This window comes from Papilio polytes, unplaced genomic scaffold (assembly GCF_000836215.1).
Source record: "Papilio polytes unplaced genomic scaffold, Ppol_1.0 DF822400.1, whole genome shotgun sequence".
NCBI classification, from domain to species: domain Eukaryota; kingdom Metazoa; phylum Arthropoda; class Insecta; order Lepidoptera; family Papilionidae; genus Papilio; species Papilio polytes.
Genome location: NW_013526804.1, coordinates 1201581 through 1220918, shown reverse-complemented (window position 1 = coordinate 1220918; position 19338 = coordinate 1201581). Strand labels below are relative to the sequence as shown.

Sequence of the window (19338 nt, the reverse complement as noted above, 5' to 3'; positions counted from 1 at the left end):
CCATCTAAACTTTCGCATTTATAATATTAGTATGATGTATGATCTTGCTTGATTAGAAGCTCGAACAGCCCAACGGGAAACACCCATTGTATTTATATAGTCAGAATATTATTCCAAAGTTATTAAAGGTAAAAATACGTTATATTACAGTGGTAATCTTTAATAGTATTGCTTTGTGTTATGAAAAATGTTTTGTATTAATGAGATTTTTATTTATTCATAACATTTTGTGTTCGAGTATATATTTAAGATGATTACATAGTGATTTTAATTAGGAAGATAAGACGTTAATATACGTATAGAATTCAACCATTCAGGTAATTGTTTTTGATGTTATTATTTGATAAAACAATGCCTGTGATTGGCTTAATGACTTTGCCAGTTTTTGGAGTTCTTTTCATCCAATCAAATGCATTCGAATTGTAAGTAAGATAGTGAGTTTCTACTGTTGAAGAATACCTATAAAATTATGTTTACATATCTTCATGTCATAGATTATGTCCGAAAAATTACCGCATCTATGAACAATAGTATATAAAAGCGTACAACAAATCAATGTGTAGTACATTGCTTTATTTTTACACATTGTCTTATATTGAAACTAGCTGTAACCCGCGTCTTCGTTCACGCAATATTAAAATGAAAAGTAGTATATAATATGCCCGTCTATGTCAGCTACCCTTCAGTGAAAGTCCGGTCGAAATTGGTCCAGCTGTTTCGGAGATTACCCGGAGCAAACGCGGCTTGCGGACAGATAGACAGACAAAACATTTTTTAATGGGATTTTTGTCATCAGCAACGCAAATACGTCATCGTCCCGAAATCTGGAATTTATATTTTGATGTTACAAACAGACACTCCAATTTTGTTATATGTATAAATATAGATATTACAGGATCTTTTAAATATAGTATGTTATCTTTTCCAGCATCGTTCCCGATTACGAGGCGGATCGGTCATCCATACCAGAACAGAACACCCCCTAAGCGGAAGAAACCGAGGACATCTTTCACGCGGCTACAGATAGCTGAGTTGGAGAAAAGGTTCCACAAACAGAAATATCTGGCGTCAGCTGAACGCGCCTCGTTAGCTAAAACATTGAAAATGACAGATGCTCAAGTTAAGACTTGGTTTCAGAACCGAAGGACGAAATGGAGGTTAGTTAATAATTTGATAACTCTTTATAGAAACTGTTTAAGAAAAAATTTCGACTTTGCTAATTTTAGATCACACCTTTGATTAGTTGGACAACTAAAAATCGAGTAGTGTGCGCATCCATACAAGATTACACGTAAATAGTTGTGCGATAGTTTGGTCAAAGTTGTGCCCGCTCTTACTCTCCCAGGATTGATATAATTGTTAGACAGTTTACAGTAAAGGGGCGAGAAATTTTTTCTTTTATACTCTACTAAGTATAAAGGTATATTTATCTAGACAATTTCTGGTGTCCACGAATACTTAAAAAGAACATTTATCAAAGTCTGTTTTAAATTCATAAGAAGCAATATGTCATGTATTTCTAATCTGTTTAAAAGTATCAATTTAGATTGTGATTTATAATCTATTAGCTTTCGCCCGCGGATCCGACCGCGTGGATTTAAAAAACACAAAAGTGAGTAGCTTATGTGTTCTTCCAGACTATGCCCTACATCTATGCCAAATTTCATCCAGATCCCTTCAGCAGTTTAGACTACAAACTCTAACAAACATTTATCCATCCATCTAAACTATCGCATTTACAACATTAGTGAGATAGTAAGATTTTTATGCAAAATATGTTTTAAAACTTCCACGTGTGCAAATTCATTTCTATAATTCCTCACATATACTTAACGTCAAATATAATTCATACATTACGCTTTTAAGCTAATTTTGAAATAAAATCAATTTTATACGAGTACTAAATTTTAAAGATGTTGTTTAGTAATTCCGGAGTTCCAAGCTAGTATATATTTTCTGCAATAACTACGTCAACGATATTAAAAGGTGAACCACTTCAATAAACGAGAACTATCCTTTTATTGACAGTTGTAACTTAAAATAAATGTTATATTTATTAATTCGGTATAATTTAAAATGAGAATTTAAAACAAAAGAGCCTATAAATTTGAAAACAATAAATATTTATTACCACTAAATGTGACAAATCTATACGGTGTATTCTATTCTTTTTTTTTCAAGTCTTAAATGAAATCAGCTCACCGTTTCCAGTAAAATGACCTCCGTTTATAAATTATTAATTCGTGTAGACAGATCAATATACATACGTTGGTTATTATATTTTATAGTGGTAGTGCCCGCTTTAACATCTTTGCACGAATGGGCCGGCTCGCCCGGTGTAATACCACGACCACAAAGAAAACAGGCGTTATGTGGAAAAAATTCCGCGTTCCGTCTGATGAGTGTGGTGCCGAAGACCTAATTTTAGTCCCTTTCCCTTTCTACCCTTTTACTTAGAGGAAAGGATGGGAAGGAAAAGTGGATTTGACGGCGGACGAAACGCATAGGAAGGGAAAATGTCCTCTTTATGCGTCTCCTCCTCCGTCAATGTAAGGTAGGCAACGCATCTGCAATTGCGCAGCGGTCGCTTTCCATTTCGGTGTATTCAGGTGGCCGCTTGCTCGTTTGCCACCTTTTATTATATATAAAAAAAACCGTCGACTCAAAAACATGTAAATAAGTGAAAGTACTTACAAGTTGTAGTTAATTTATTTCTAGAAATAGCTATTTATGTTAATTTTAACTTTATCAAAGATAAAAGCTTGTTAACATAGTTACAACCGCTATTTCAACCGAATTGAACTTTACCCAGCTCTATGGGCCTGTCCCACCACTGGCTGATAGAGGGCCTAATTAAAAATGACGTCAATGTCAGATAAGGTAACAAAATCCGATATTTCTATCACATGTTTTACACGTTAGTTTGGTATCAGACAATTTACAATTTGGTGGGACAGGCCCTAAATCTTTTAATTTGACCTTTGTATTCGATTTTATAGTTGTGATACTAATTTTTCATTAATATACGCATAATTATGTTAATTTGACGGTTACATATACCCTATCGATAATGTTATATTAATCTTTTTAACGCATAATATGTCATGTTTAGATTCCGGAACGAACTACCGTTCACTAATAAATTAGAGTTGATTTTCCTGTAATTATACACGTGCTTGATTTTGTTGATAAATGATAACTGATTTGTCACCTTGTAATATAAAAATATTAATATTTATTTAGCTATCGACCTCCTTTTAAGTAGGCCTATCTTATAAAAGACTAATGCCCGCTACACACGCCCAGTTTTATCTGAACAGTACGCTCGTTCAGATAAATATATGAAAACTGAGAACTGTTTAGTTTTGAAGAACAGAGCGTGTGTAGGGGGCTTTACATTCAATTGAATTAGAAAAATCATTAATACGCTAAGAAATGTACAAAAACTGATTTTCATTTGTTTCAATATTATGCTTGAATCTTAAGATGTAGAGAGCGCGTACACTTTGCCTAAACTATCGCACAATTGTTGTGCGATTATCGATTGTTTTGTAGGCAATTCAACTGTTCAATCGCACAAATAAATCGAGTAGTGCGCGCACTTCCATATAAGCTCATAGGAATCAAAGTGAGACTAAACAGTTGTGCGATAGTTTAGTTTCAGGTCTGCACACTCATACGTCAAATTAAATCACTTTGGTTTAGTGTAAAACATTCTCAGGTCTGTATTAAAAACTTCGATACACGCAATCGTAAAATCAAGTGCATACTTTTCCAATCTCTCATATCAATTAGTTTCAAATTAAACCTCGGTTAATTTCGAATTGTGAATTCATAATCAAAACAATAGATTAACAAAGGAAATAAACATAAAACGTGAGCACATACTAAAAAGGGTGGTATAGATCCAGTTTGGGTGTTGCGAGACAATAAGGCTATGCTATGGGATAACGATTACTTCTAATGGACAAGTGGTGTTTGTGTTCGGAGCAGATAAAGAGAGGCTCGATACGCGGCGCCACCGGCTTTTTATTATAACAAAAGACGATGAAAAAATATCGACTGCCGGTAAAATGGCGCACTACTACAACATTTTAAAACTATTGTCTCTGACATCATCCGTATTTAAAAAAAAAAATCTTTTGTTACGGAGTTATTCAAATCTACATATATATATAAATCTATCTATACAAATACAATTAGAGTGTCTGTTTGCAATATCAAAAGAAAAATTCCAGATTTCGGAAAGAAATAACGAAAATCGCATTAATTTTTTTTTTGTCTGTCTTTCTATCTATCGGTTTGTCTGCATGTCTGCAACAAACGCGGCTTTGTTCCGGGTAATCTCCGCAACGACTGGGCCGATTTCGACAAGACTTTTACTGGGGGGTAGCTGACATAGACGGGCATATTATAGGCTACTTTTTTTTAAATCCGCGCTGTCAAAATGGCGTAATGGGTGGTCCAAATTTGCGCTAAAGAAGTTTGCACGCGTTAAATAATAAATCTATTAAACAAGAACTGCTATTTTCCGAGATCAATTATATTTTAATATTCTGGAGACTATTCTATTCTTATGCCAAGTTTTATTTAAATTATTTTGCTCAGTCTGGAGTTATAACAACTAACTAAACTTTCGTGCTACAACTGTCAAGCTAATCTTTCTGGAAATTACAAATAAATCTTATTAAAAGACTAGCTGTTGCTCGCGTCTTCGCCTCTGTGAAATAAAAAAAACTGAAAAACATAGCCTTTGTTACTCAGTGAAAACGTAGCTTTTTATTAATAAAAGCATTTTTTAAATCGGCCCAGTAGTTTTTGTGTTATTTTAATACGTACAAAAATCCAAATCTTTCCTCTGTATATTATTAGTATAGACGACAAATTTAAAAAAAAAGAGGTCTTCAATATTAGTTCCAGTCAATTTATCAGACGTCTGTTTGTATTAAACAGCTTGTGTTAATGGAGGCTTATCTTGGAGTTTGGGCTTGTTTTGTTGTATTAAAAGTAAAGCCCTAACGAGGGCCGACTGCCTGATAGGGTTTCTGTTTGATTAATTCACGAGTAAATGTTGCTGACGGCGGTAAACAACGAACAGTTACCTCTTTACACTTTCACTGTGTTTAAGATTTTTTTATATACTTTTTTTTTTTAAATGATGGGGACATAAACCAGAAAGTGTTAAGATTGAATGTGGATGGCTACAAAGGAAGAGGAAAACCGAAGAAAGTATGGATGGATTGTGTGAAAGAAGATATGCTTAAGAAAGGAGTGGATTCAGATATGACGGCTGATAGAGATGTATGGAAGAGCAGCACATACTGTGCCCACCCTCCGTAAGGGATAAGGGTAAGTGGATGATGATGACTTTTTTTAAAGGATGTTAAGTTATTAAGTTTTCCTTAAAACAATAATTGTTGGTTTTATAAACTGCAGGATGTTATAAAAGACCTGAATATAATTTTATAAAATTGTATATACAGCTTTAGTTGACGACTTTCAACGTTACATCATACTTCATACTAATATGTATGGATGGATGGATGTTAGAGTTTGTAGCCTAAACGGCTGAACGGATTTCGATTAAATATAGTATAGATGTAGAGGGTAGTCCGAAAGAACACTTAGGCTACTCACTTTTGTTTTTTTTTTATTCCAGGCAGACGGAGTCGCTAGCGAAAGCTAGTATTAAATACTTTTATTAGTAAATATCAAATGTATGTAATTTAGAGAAGTTAACTTTTGCGATGTTTGTTTTTTCTCTTCCTCGTAAGAAATGGTCAATAATTCAATCATCGTTTATGAATTTATTTAAACGGTATATTTCTATGTTTTAATTTAGAAATATGTTAATTTATTTAGATCTCTATCTTATCGTGAGAGTTATTTTATCCTGAATTTAACATCATCACTTAATGATGCATTTCAAATTACCGTTCACTTAAGAACCAATGCTCTAACGCTGTTTTACATATCTTGTGTCATGATTTATTTTTACGATAAAAATTTGTCAATTATCTTTTATAATCTGCATTTAATAGTGATATGGAAAAATTTTAAATTCTGGCTATTCCTTTATATTTACACTAGCTGTTCCCCTGCGACTTCATTCACATAAACTTATGAAAATGTTATTTTATAGTTTACATGTGTCTAATCAATTGCAAATGTCAAAATACCAATTACCTTGCTATCGCAATTTTGCTTCTTGATGTTGGCAGCAACTTATGGTCTCTTTCCCACATTAGGGTTTTTATCCAAAAACCCCCTATGTTTAATGGCGTGAAAATACATAGTCTAAAGCATGAGGTAAGTGTAGGGCTTTTTATTACAAAAATAATTATTCAATAATATGCTATAATTGCTAACATCTTAGGCAACAAAGAAGTGTGTGTTTACGCTTTATTATAATAGTATAGATGAGTAACAAAGTATATACTCAAAGTATACCTATTAGTTTGTTAGTAATAATTATTTCTAAATTTCTTTTAGAAAAGTGTTACACTATCTGTACTTATCTTTACTATTACTAATATAATAACGCGTGAACACACAACACTTCGTGGCGTAGGATGTCAGCAATAACAGCATAATTTTGAATAATTTTTTCTTTAATAAAAAGCCCTACCCCTATGACACTCTTTAGTCTATATATTTACGCTTTAAACTTAGGAGATAAATAAATTGTAAAAAAAACTTCATGTGGGAATAAAAACCATAAACTACAAGTGTGTACAAGTTGTAAACTACAATTGTTGGCGACATTAAGGAAGCAAGGTTATTATGGTAACGGTAATTTTGATATTTGCAATTGAGAATTTGAAAAAAGTAAAGAATAAAATAAAGTTTTTATAATTTCACGCGGATGATGCCGCACGGTACAGCTAGTATTAATTTAAATGTCAAAGAATATTGATTAGGGTGACACAAATGATACGTTCTTTTTATCTATGACGAATGGATGAGGTTTATCGTTTCTGAATATAGTAAGGTTATGAACACCGTACACTCTCAAGGAGTAACAGCCTCAGGTCAAATCCTAGATTTCAGTCAATGACATTCTATGTATAATGTTGTTTTCTATTCTATCTTGCTCATATTATAAATGCGAAAGTTTGAATAAGTTGGTGTTTGTTAGAGTTTGTAACCTAAACTGCTGACGGATCTCGATGAAATTTGGCATAGATGTCAGCTACTTACTTGTTTCTTTTTAATTTTACGCGGATGGAGTCGTGGGCGAAAGCGTCCTCTTATAAAAGCTTGTCCATGTAGTGAACACAATTGTTGTATAACATGTTTTTGCAATAGGAACGCACGATTCAACTGATTGTCAAACACTACCCTGTTTTGGATCGACTTCCCAATGGAAGGAGGTATTCAATTCGTCTGTATGTTTTTTACAATCTATGCTATCTTATTACGTCAGAAACTTATCTTTATCTATATCTCTTGTTAAAAGTATTCTCGAACAATAGAGTTGTTGATGCACACCTATTCAATTTTATCAAGCATATTGTTTAGGTCGATAAGCTCGCGACAAGCTATAAATAAAAGCTAAGTCGATTTATGATGTGTTTGATTGTTATAAATACGAATTATGGCTTTTTTTTACTAAACCAGTAGGTACTGTGGTCCTCGCTGACAGCAATTTATAGGAAACTAACTGTTCTCGCGACTTTATTCGCGTGATATTAAAAAAAGTAATAATAAATATAACCTGTATTACTCACTGATAACGTAGCTTTTTAATGGTGAAGGAATTATTGAAATCGGCCAGTAGTTTATGAGTTATTTAAACACACTAATACAAAAATCTTTCTTCTTTATAATATTACTAACTTTCACACATGACTCCGACCGAGTGGAATTAAAAAAAAAACTAAAGCGAAAATCCTATGTGTTGTTCCAGACTATCCTCTACGTCTATGCTAAATCTCATCAAGATCCGTTCAGCCGTTTAGGCTACAAACTTTAACAAACATCCATCCATCCATACATCTAAACTTTTGCATTTATAACATTAGTAAGATTTTATACTCTTACTATATATTATACGAGTAAATATAGGAGTATAGACTCAGCGTTGATTGCGTAATACTATTGGACATGTAAATAAAATTGCTTTTTTATTTTTACATTGGTGTATTTTAGTTTGTCGATTTGCGTTTGTTAAAACTGCAACAGCGGCACAAAAATTCATCAACAATGTATAGGGAATTGTTTTAAGTGAATACACTGAAGTATTTATACTTGTATGTAACATCAAGTAGGCGGCAACGTGGGGTAGGTAGGGGTATTAATATTGCAAACGTAACACAACTCGGCAGTTTGACTCATCAATTATTAACCGCGGTGGAAAGACGGACGGCCGACTTTTTTATATGCATTGTTCCCCGTTTGCTTTATTGCTTATTTTTGTGACTACTACATTGGGCTGTTAGCTTTATTTTATGGATTTCGTGAACGTTGTCTTGAATACAAGTGTTGTTTTACCGTGTAATTGCTACCGTGTTTTGTTTTACCTTCATGAATATTTATTGTAGAGACATAGAGTAAGTTTACTCTCTAATTAGAGTATTTAAGTCTATGATATTTTCAAGATATAAATCTATTTCCTTGCCTATTAAGTATAATAATAAATGTATATAATTTATACTGTAACAATAGAGCTACAGATAGAGTAAATTAGTAAACGAAATAAAATGATTTAGAGGTTAAAAGCCTCATTTTCAAATACAGTTTTTTTTTGACTAGCTGTTAACGATAACGTAGCTTTGAGTGAAAGCTTTTTTTTTAAACCGGCCTAGTAGTTTTTGAGTTATTTCAATACATACAAAAGTACAAAAATACAAATCCTTCCTCTTTAGAATTTTATGTCGATTTGTAATGTGAAAACATGGCCCTTAATCTAAACATCACAAGACCAAATAAAAATATTGTATAAGCAATAAATTAATTAAAAGAAATTATAGAATATCAAATTTAATATATTTTAAATTATATTTTCATCAACTTTAGCCCGCGACTTCGTCGCGTGGAATTAAAAAAAAACAAAAGTAAGTACCCTACGTGTTCTTCCAGAATTTTCTCCACATCTTTACCAAATTTCATAGAAATCTATTCAGCCGTTTAGACTACAAATTTTAAACATCCATCTAAACTTTCGCATTTATAATATAAGTATGATTAACAATCGACTGACAATAGCTTACATTTTATAAAGCAACGCTGATTAACTTCAAATCGTTGCCTGTTACCGACAAATCGAATTGGAATCGTAGCAATCCAACACGCAACTCCCCACCAATGGGGAAATAGAGGGTGTGGGCTTTATTTATTTACTGACCCTGCTTCATTTTCCCGCTGTAATTCTTTTCCCTTGTAAGTGAATATTAAAACCCCTTGTATTTAGCTACAATGTACATAAACACTCTAATTACTTGCAACAAAGAGTCTATTTTTGTTCACATTTTTGTTAATACCAGCATGATCATTATCCAATGTGTCGTAATACGTGCTTTAATTCTCTAAACATAAAGTTCATATTCGCTTGTTTTTATTTGTAAGAGTTATGTCATTTCGAGTGTGTTGTTGTTAGAATGTCTTCGGGATAATTGCTTGTAGGTTGTCTCTTCAGGAATTAAGTAGGAAATCCTTTTACGGATTGATACGGGGACGTGTTGCGACGTGTTTGTGTAAATAACAGGGTGCTATGAAGGGAGTGAGTAATTTGTAACAGGGATTAATGTGAAATACAATTTTTTTATTATATTACACTATCATTCGCCCCTGACTCCGTCCGCGTGGAAGAATAGAAAACTAAAGTGTGTAGCATATATGTTTTTTCAGATTATCCTCTACGTCTATCCCAAATTTTATCGTGATCCGTTCAGTCGTTTAGGCTACAAATTCTAACAAACATCCATTTGTCTAAACTTTCGCATTTATAATATTAGTAAAGCTTTTTTAACAACAAGGATACTAAAGAACATGACGTTGTTTTTAATTTACTCCCTAAAGCGTTCAGAATCGCCGTCTTTCTAATTCATTAGAAATTGCTTCGTTTCATTTATAATTTACATGCTTTTCTAAGAGTTTCGACTTTTAGATCGTTCCGCGGATTTATTTTGACCGTTTTGATAACTGTTTTACACAAAATTCAGATCGGTTATCATGAATTTTAATGAGAAAATGTTCATAACGTCCTCGACAATCGTATAAGATTTGTGCAGCGCTCCTACCGGGTGTGAAATACACTAACAAATCTCATACAAACTTTATCGAAGACGTTACAAATACGTTCTCTCAACTGTCACTCAAATATTCGTGATACATCGATGTTAAAAATTACTTTAAAGCAATCAGAAGGAAGTCATTTATGTTTTAATACTATTGCTCGCGACTTCGTCCGTATTAACTTAAAAAATGTATCCTATGTTACTCACAGATAAATTACCTTTCTAAAGGTGAAAGAATTATTAAAATCGGCCCAGTAGTTTTTGAGTTATTTCAATAGAAAAATACAAATATAGGAAATATTTGTAATTTTTCTTTATAATATTAGTATAGATTCTTAGTCGGTCACACAGATGTGAAGTATTTATCTCTCACCTTGATTTGATCATTACATTATAGCTTTTAAACAAAACATGTAAAACATCATTTTATCTTGTAGCTGCACGTGGGAAAATCATCATTTAAATATACACAAGCAATCATATTAATCTTAGATACCAAAAAATAAAAAGCATTAATTTATTTAAAAGAAACATAATAATATGATTACTTTTTATGACAGGAAATAAAGCCACTACCGTATTAGCAATCAAGATTAAATCTAAAATAATTCAATCAATTTAATTTTCAAACATTACATTATCTGTGAGATTTCACAATCACAGAAAGTGGGACCCAACTAATTAGTTTTCCATTAAAGTACTGGTCATCGATAAATTAAAAAAAAGCATACGTGATTTTTTTTTATTTGGATAAAGAGTTTAAAATATTACATTTTATAACGAACTGTCCTCCGCAAACGTCGTTAGCTCGAGTTTTTTTTAAAAGTCAACTATCATCACATTCCCGCGTACATCTTCACCATCACCTTTCACCAGCTATCTTTCAAAGTCCCATCAAAATCGGGCCACCCTTTAACGTGTTTTGATAGCGCGGAATTAAGAAAAGTAACCAATAATATGCCTATCCATGTCAGCTACCCTCCAGTGAAAGAACCCGTTGAAATCGGCCCAGCCGTTTCAGAGATTATCTGAAACAAACGCGGCTTGCAGACTAATAGACAAAAAAAAAATAAATGCGATTTTTGTGAGCAACACAAATACATCATCTTCCCAAAATCAGGAATTGTTCTTTTGATATTACAAACAGACACTCCAATTTTATTACATGTATAGATAGATTAAATTAAATGGACTTTATTAACATGATAGAATATTCGAGGCAATTCCTACATTTATATTTAAGTTACCAAATCATAGTGTTTTTAAATATTTAAATGTGTCATAACTGAAACATTCAATAGCTATTTTTAAAGGTTAATCGTTGTATTAACAAAATTAATTCAAAAAGCCTTTACATTCCGCTACTCATTTGATCTAGAATATTCTTAGACAAGACGTATTTTTTATCTATACAATAAAATTGGAGTGTCTGTAATATCAAAAAAAAGATTTCGCATTAAAAAATTCCTTGTCTGTCTCCGCAAGCTGCGTTGGTTTCGGGTAATCTCCGAAACGGCTGGGCCGATTTCGGCCGTACTTTCACTGAAGGGTAGCAACAAAAGAAGTAACCTATGTGTGCAACATCTATGCCAAATTTCATCCAGATCTATTCAGCCGTTCAGGCTACAAACCCTAATAAACTATAATACATCTGAACTTTCACATTTATAATATTAGTATATTTATAGGGTGTCACAAAAAGATAGATTTCGCGAACATCATAATAACATTTGCGCAAAAATAAACAGACCGATATCATGCAATGAAAGCCGATTTAAAAACACTCTGTATAACAATTTGTTTACACGTTCAGCAAGGTCGTTGTCATTTGTCAATTAAAATGCAGTTATTAATGACATTTGTTAATGTGCGAATTAAGTAAATACGTTATCGATTTTGAAACACGCTGTGCGGTAATAAAACAGCGGGTGATAGAATAAAACGTGGGAAATATCCGATATTAGAATCTCAAGACGTTTTAATACATTTTTAAATTATTGTAAACAACATTATCATAACAAATTTTATAATAAAACTTCAACATCGCTATTTGTACATCTGTAAAAACGAAAAATAATGTGTTTTTAAAAAGTAGGTTAAATACTAAGGCTTTCTTTTATTTTAATATAATTTCATTGCAGTTTTATTTAATAACTGACTGTTCCCGTGCGGCTTCATCCGCGTGAAATTATAAAAAACTTTTTTTTAATGATTACATAAAATGTCAAAATTCAAATGCATAACTGACAACCTTGCTTCTTTGATGTTGGCAACTAGTAGCTCATGGTATCTTTTCTACATTAGGGTTTTTATCTCATTTATTTACCCCGTAAGTTTAAAGGCGTGAAAATTTATAGCCTAAAGCGTGACGTAAGTGTATGGCTTTTTATTAAAAAGAGAATTATTCAAAAATATGCTATAATTACTGATATCTTAGGCAACAAAGAAATGTGTGTTTGCGCTTTATTATAATAGTATAGATATAGAAATATAGATAAATGTACTTAATTGGCAACGATTTACAAAATAATTAACCAGAAATTAATGCCAGCAAGGTTGGGCTTATTCAAGTTAAGTTTAATTGTTCCTCCCTTTATCTAATTATAAAGACTCGGCAGAGCCTCGCGGCTTTAGTGATGTACTTTGTCTATCGATATCTTTTATAAAATGTTCGATTAATTATTTCAACCCCGCAATTCTTGATTACAACAAATTATGCAATTTCATTTGTACTCACTGCATTTAATTACTTGAGCATACATCTATACATAATTATAAATAACTAGCTGTTGCTCGCGACTTCGTTCTCGTGAATAAAATATAGCCTGTATGTTACTAACAGATAAATTACCTTTCAAACGGTAAAAGAATTTTTAAAATCGGCAGAGTTCTTTTTGAGTTATTAATACACACAGAAATCCAAAAATATAAATCTTTCCTCTGTATAATATTAGTATAGAAATAGATACCTAAGTGAAACTATATGTCATTTCAATTACGTGTATCAAAAAATATTTAATTAACATGCAAACAAATAAAAACATCGACAAAAGTCTATAACAGTACAATTTTCTTAAAAGTCTGTATATCTGGGCGTTTTATCGACAAATAATGAAATTGTAAAGCACATCACTAAACAGAGCGTCGTACATTAACCGTTGTAATAAAGTTCTTGCTGCGATAATAGACTTAACGCTTTGTTCAATCATTCATTAGCGCCCGGCCACCGTAATTAGAACCATCTCAACTCGTTACCCAGCAGCTGTTTGTTAATAATTTTCATTGTTTCCTGTAGGGGTGGGTGTCAGGGTAATTTGGACCTCCTCTTTGGGGTGGCCATATATCATTCGAAGTTTGAATTTAGCGAATTCAACAATTAACTCCCAACTGAGCTCGCTGTCTGTTTTAATGAAACGCGAATTAAAAAGTTTCTATGCTTCAAATTGAAATGTGAAAAATTAAACTATGTGAAATCAACTACGATGAGAAATTAAATTTCCCTATATATATTGTATTTGAGTGTCTATAATATTAATAGAAAAAAATCCAGATTTCGGGAAGATGATGTATTTGCGTTGCTTATTAGCAAATCAAATCACGAAGCAAATCGTTATTACGAAAATCACTTTTAAATTTTTTTTTCCTGTCTGTCTGTCCGCAAACCGCGTTTGTTCAGCGTAATCTCCGAAACGGTTGGGCCGATTTCGACAGATCTTTCACTGAAGGGTGACTGACATAGACGAGCATATTATAGGCTACTTTTTCTCTTAATATTGCGTGGACGAAGTCACCGGCAACAGCTAGTTAACTAATTAATCTAAACGAGTAGAATCCCCAACGATCTTTATATTGTTAATATTTAATTAAATGTTATAATTATTTAAAACAGTCAACACAATAATTAACTTCCATTTAAAGACTACATACTGTAATCTGTATTAAGGGAAATAACACCTCATTCTTAAGACATTGACTTAAAATTTTCGATAACAATTAAAAAAAAACTTACATTTAATTGAGAGTCTTTAGGTCAGTGGACACTAACGATTGCGCTTAAAAGCTTTATTTGCAAACCAGATATGATTTGCTTATTAATTAAAGCATTTTAAACCTTATTCCTTTTGTTTAAGATTCGTTTTAAATGTTAATCGTGTGTTAAAATATCTACACATGCAAATGATGGTTAAAGAGACCACTCGGTATGTCGGCGGCTATCTTAATTAGTAAGATACAATGAGTCACGTACGACCTTAAGGTATGGACATTAACGAACAGACCTCAGATAACATAAGATTATTTAAATGTTTGTTGAGGAACCTTTAATATTATTTAACAACGACTAGCTGTTGTCCGCGACTTCGTCCACGCATTATTAAGATAAAAATGTAGCCTATAATATGCCCGTGTATGTCAGCTACCCTTAAGTGAAAGTCCGGTCGAAATTGGCTCAGCTATTCGGAGATTACCCGAAACAAACGGCAGATATTTTTTTAATGTCATTTTCGTTACCAGCAACGCAAGTACATCATCTTCCCGAAATCTGGAATTTTTCTTTGAATATTCCAATTACATGTATAGATAATCTAACGTTAATTTAAAAAAGCAAAAAACCTAACTGACTAATCCTAAGAGAATAAACTCGAAAACATTGAAAATAAGACTAAAAAGCAAAAAAAAAAAAATACGGCGACTGGGATTCGGACTCGGTAATCTACATAATTTTATGAAATTTAATTTCTCTCGTCCACTGTAGGAGTATTGTGCTTAAGTCTTACTCTATGACACTCCGGGGAAGAAGGCAGATCGAATGAAACCTAATTCGTCTAAATCAGCTCAGCCGTTTAGACTCTAAACTGATACAAACTCACATACATAAAAAAAAATTACGTATGCGCTGAAAACATCCTCCTCATTAGTCAGGCCAAACAACAAGCTAATTTCTTCTAATTTCTTATCGATCTACATAAGATTTATAATTTTTTAACGCACTAGGTATTACATTCGAACTTTTTACTACTAAAGAGTTTATAATTTACTAACTCTTGCTCGCGACTTCGTCCACGTGGAATTAAAAAATAAACCTCTTTATAATAGTTATATAGACAATAAGTATTTTTTTATCTAGTGTTTAAAGTTATATTATGTAGTCCCTTTATCTAGGCTTTATTAAAAGTTGCGTGTGTAAGATTTTAATTTGCAAGATCATCTATGTTAACGTTTTACTTTTTATCTTACTAATATTATAAATGCGAAAGTTTAGATGGATGGATGGATGTTTGTTAGAGTTTGTAGCCTAAACGGCCGAACGGATTTCGATGAAATTTGGCATAGATGTAGAGGATAGTCTGGAAGAACACATAGGCTACTTACATTTGTTTTTTTTAAATTACGCGCGGACGAAGTCGCGGGCGAAAGCTAGTATGTAAATATTTCCAACCAACAATTTCAGACAAGGTGAAGTTCAAGAACGCCTTCTACTTTGAGCTTTTAATATTTAATGAAAAGGTTCGCTTAGCCTAAGTGTGTTCACCCCTTTTAAGTTAATGTCTCTAAGAGTTAAGCTGTTATATTAACTGGCATAAACTATGAATGTAAGGAAGACGTCGCATATTTTCGCTACAAAATTCCTATATCTTTTAATTTTCATCACCTTAATGTACCAAGACTATTGAATTAAATACAACGACTTAAATTTATACTAAAGGCCAGCAACGTATCTGTAGTTCCTCTGGTGTTGCATGTCCATGGCCGTTGTTGACCACCTCTGTTTTATTATGAAAAAAAGTCTAGAACTCACAGATAAAAAAGTGTAGTATACAAATTTGTTAGTCTGAATTGAATGAAATGAATGACTAATGGAAGTTACAATCTATACTAATATATTAATCGTAAACACACTACTTTGTGACGTTGGATGTCAGCAATCACAGCATATTTTTGAATAATTATTTGTTTAATAAAATACGCTTTAGGCTGTACATTTTCACGCTATTAATCTTCGGGATAAAGTGGTAAAAAACCTTCATGTGGGAAAGGGACCGTAAACTACAAGCTGCCAACATTGAAGAGGCAAAGTTATTATGGTAACGGTAATTTTGACATTTGCAATTGAGAATTTGACAAATGTAAACAATAAAATTAAGATTTTTTTTTTATAATTTCATGCGGATGAAGTCGCATTGAAACGACTAGTTTTGCATAAATATAATTGTTTACTGTGTACTTTTAGGTATTTTTATAAGAGTAATTTTGTTAAATTCTGTCAATTTTCAAAAATGGAACATCAATTTGCCTTAACCATTTGATTGCCAGTACGAACTAACGAACTAATTCGTATGTCGTCGTTCATACTAATTGACGTGAATCAAATTAGAACCCTCGACTGCCTCTCTAAAAGCCTGTACATTATTTACGAACTAGACGGTTTAGTGATAGCTAGTCTATTGTTTACCTATTTGTACTTGTTTAGTGCAATGTTTCTGTCTATAAAACGAACAGTATCGCTCAGTATCAGTATCGTATTTTATAGTATCGGATCAGTATCCATTTTTGGATATGTATTTTTATTTTCCCTTAAGAATCATAGATATACTAGATTGAGTTAAGTATATTTATCTATTTGTACTTTATAACGCAATGTTTTAGTCTATAAAAGGACCAGTATTCCTTAGTATCAATATCGGATCGATATCCATTTTTGGATACGTATTTTTATTTTCCCTTGAGAATCATAGATATACTAGATTGAGTTAAGTATATTTACCTATTTGTACTTTATAACGCAATGTGTTAATCTATAAAAGGACCAGTATCCCTTAGTATCAGTATCGGATCGATATCCATTTTTGGATACGTATTTTTATTTTCGTTAGAGAATCATAAACATGCTATATTTATTAGTGCTGGCTAAGTTTTCAATTATCTTATCATTATCCAATGATTCATTAGTGCTAGATCGACTTATATTACAAAGGAATAAAACTAAAGTTACGTAGTTCCGAAACGTAAATATGATTTTAACTAAAAACACTAACGGTTAAACGTAGCTGGGAAATTGGACATTGGTCATCTATGTGTATAAGATTTATTATTAGCAATAGAATATACATACATGTAACTAAAAATAACCTTAAAATAGAGATTATTAAAACTTTGAATTATCAATAATATTAATATATCATTAAGTACCACTCGAATGTTTAGCCTATTTATAGATTTATTTTATTATTATAGTTACTATGTGGTAAAGTTGTGGATGGCACATCTACTCAACACTTTTGTATTGTACTGTATATTTTTTTTTCTTGTGTTATTGTTCTTTTATCCAAATAAATGAAAAAAAAAAGAATCTTTAACTTATAAGTGTTACCAACGTAAGAAAAAAAAATAGTTTTCTGCTGTTAACCAATAAATAATTTGTTTGAAATGACATGACTAACAAATACATAAGTATCAATAAGAAACTACGGTTTCTTTTACATGCGTTGAATAGGTGTGAAACATTTGACAGAGGTGGAGACCATCATAAAAAGGACTTTTCCCCTTCCTAAGCATCTCCTCCACCGTCAAATCCACTTCTCCTTCCCATCATTTCCTCTTAAAAACGGGTGATAAGGGAAAGGGACTAAAATTAGGCCTCCGGCATCACACTCACCAGACAAAACGCGCTTCCACTTCACGGCTGTTTTCTGTGTGGTCGTGGTTTTGCTGGGGGCGAGTCGACCCATTCGTGCGAAGATGTTAAAGCGGGCTCTACCAAATAACCATACGTTCAAATATTTAACATAGAGCTGCATACAAACGTCACGAACCAAGTAAATTGAAACTATTTGTATATCCGATTATTAAATTCACTCTTATTATATTTGTAACCGTCCGTATTCAGCTGGACCGCAATTCCAAAGCTGATTAAAGTTGAATAATTAACCGAACGATCAGCGGACACTCAGCGACATCTACATAATTCAATGCAACCATTAACTGTACAAACCATGTGTGTAACACGTGGATACCGTTTTAATGAAGCTATTTATTATTAACAAGCTTAAACGATGATCTATTAAAAGATACGAACAGTTTCGTCGTCCATAAAGACTTTACCATAGAGTAAAGATCTACCAAAGATTATGCACTAATGATAATTAGTATATGACAGTATAGTATAATTGTCTATTAACAATGCAATTTGTATTTGAAACGGGCTGTCGCCCGCAAATTTCGTTAGCGCAAATTTGGACCACCCATTACGCCATTATGACAGCGCGGAATTTGAAGAAGTAGCCTATAATATGCCCGTCTGTGTCACCTACCCTACAGTGAAGGTCTGGTCGAAATCGTTTCAGAGATTTTTCGAAACAAACGTGGCTTGTGGACAGACAGACGGACAAAAATTTTAAAATGCGATTTGTGAAGTCTGGAACTTTTCTTCTGATATTACAAACGGACACTCCAATTGTATTATATGTATAGGTAGTAAATAGATAGATATAGATAATAAACTAACTAATATTTTTGTCATTGTTACAGACGTCAAACAGCCGAGGAACGTGAAGCTGAACGGCAAGCGGCTAACCGCTTGATGCTTTCGCTACAGGCTGAAGCGCTGAGCAAAGGTTACATGCCGGAGCCACCGCCGGGCGCCGCGCCGCTGTCAGCGCTGCATTATCAAAACGCAGCCAGTACAGCACCAGCGCCTCCAGCGAATACTGCTTTAAGCGCTTTACAAAACCTACAGCCGTGGGCGGGGAATCAGGCGTTTCTGAACGCGCCCACGACCAGTGCGCCCCCGCACCCACCGCCTGTAGCGTCACCGATTTGTTGAAGTTCCAAATTTGAAAATGACATTTGATTTTTTTTTATAAATAAAGAAAATTTAATGTTAATACTGCCACCTAAAATTCTAACTAAATTCTTTGACAATCTAGAATGTATTGTTTAAAAAAAAAGTTTTTGTACCAGTAATAAATTCATGGACAAAATAGTCATGTTAGCATTACATGATTATAAAATATAAATATTAGATTTGTATTATAAGTGATGTAAATATTTATGTAGATTTTAACTCATTCATTCCAATTACGATTTTTCGTAAAAGTTAAGC

General features: G+C 32.8%; 1 protein-coding gene across 1 annotated transcript in view; it reads left to right on the top strand.

Annotated features, from left to right (window-relative positions):
* LOC106106132 (T-cell leukemia homeobox protein 3-like) overlaps nucleotides 1–19059 on the top strand; it is a 41121-nt gene extending 22062 nt beyond the window's left edge. Inside the window, exons 2-3 of the mRNA XM_013286671.1 lie at nucleotides 929–1157; nucleotides 18765–19059. Of these exons, the coding sequence (XP_013142125.1) occupies nucleotides 929–1157; nucleotides 18765–19059 (524 nt within the window). The remainder of the gene's footprint in view (nucleotides 1–928; nucleotides 1158–18764) is intronic.
* The last annotated feature ends 279 nt before the right edge of the window (nucleotides 19060–19338 follow it).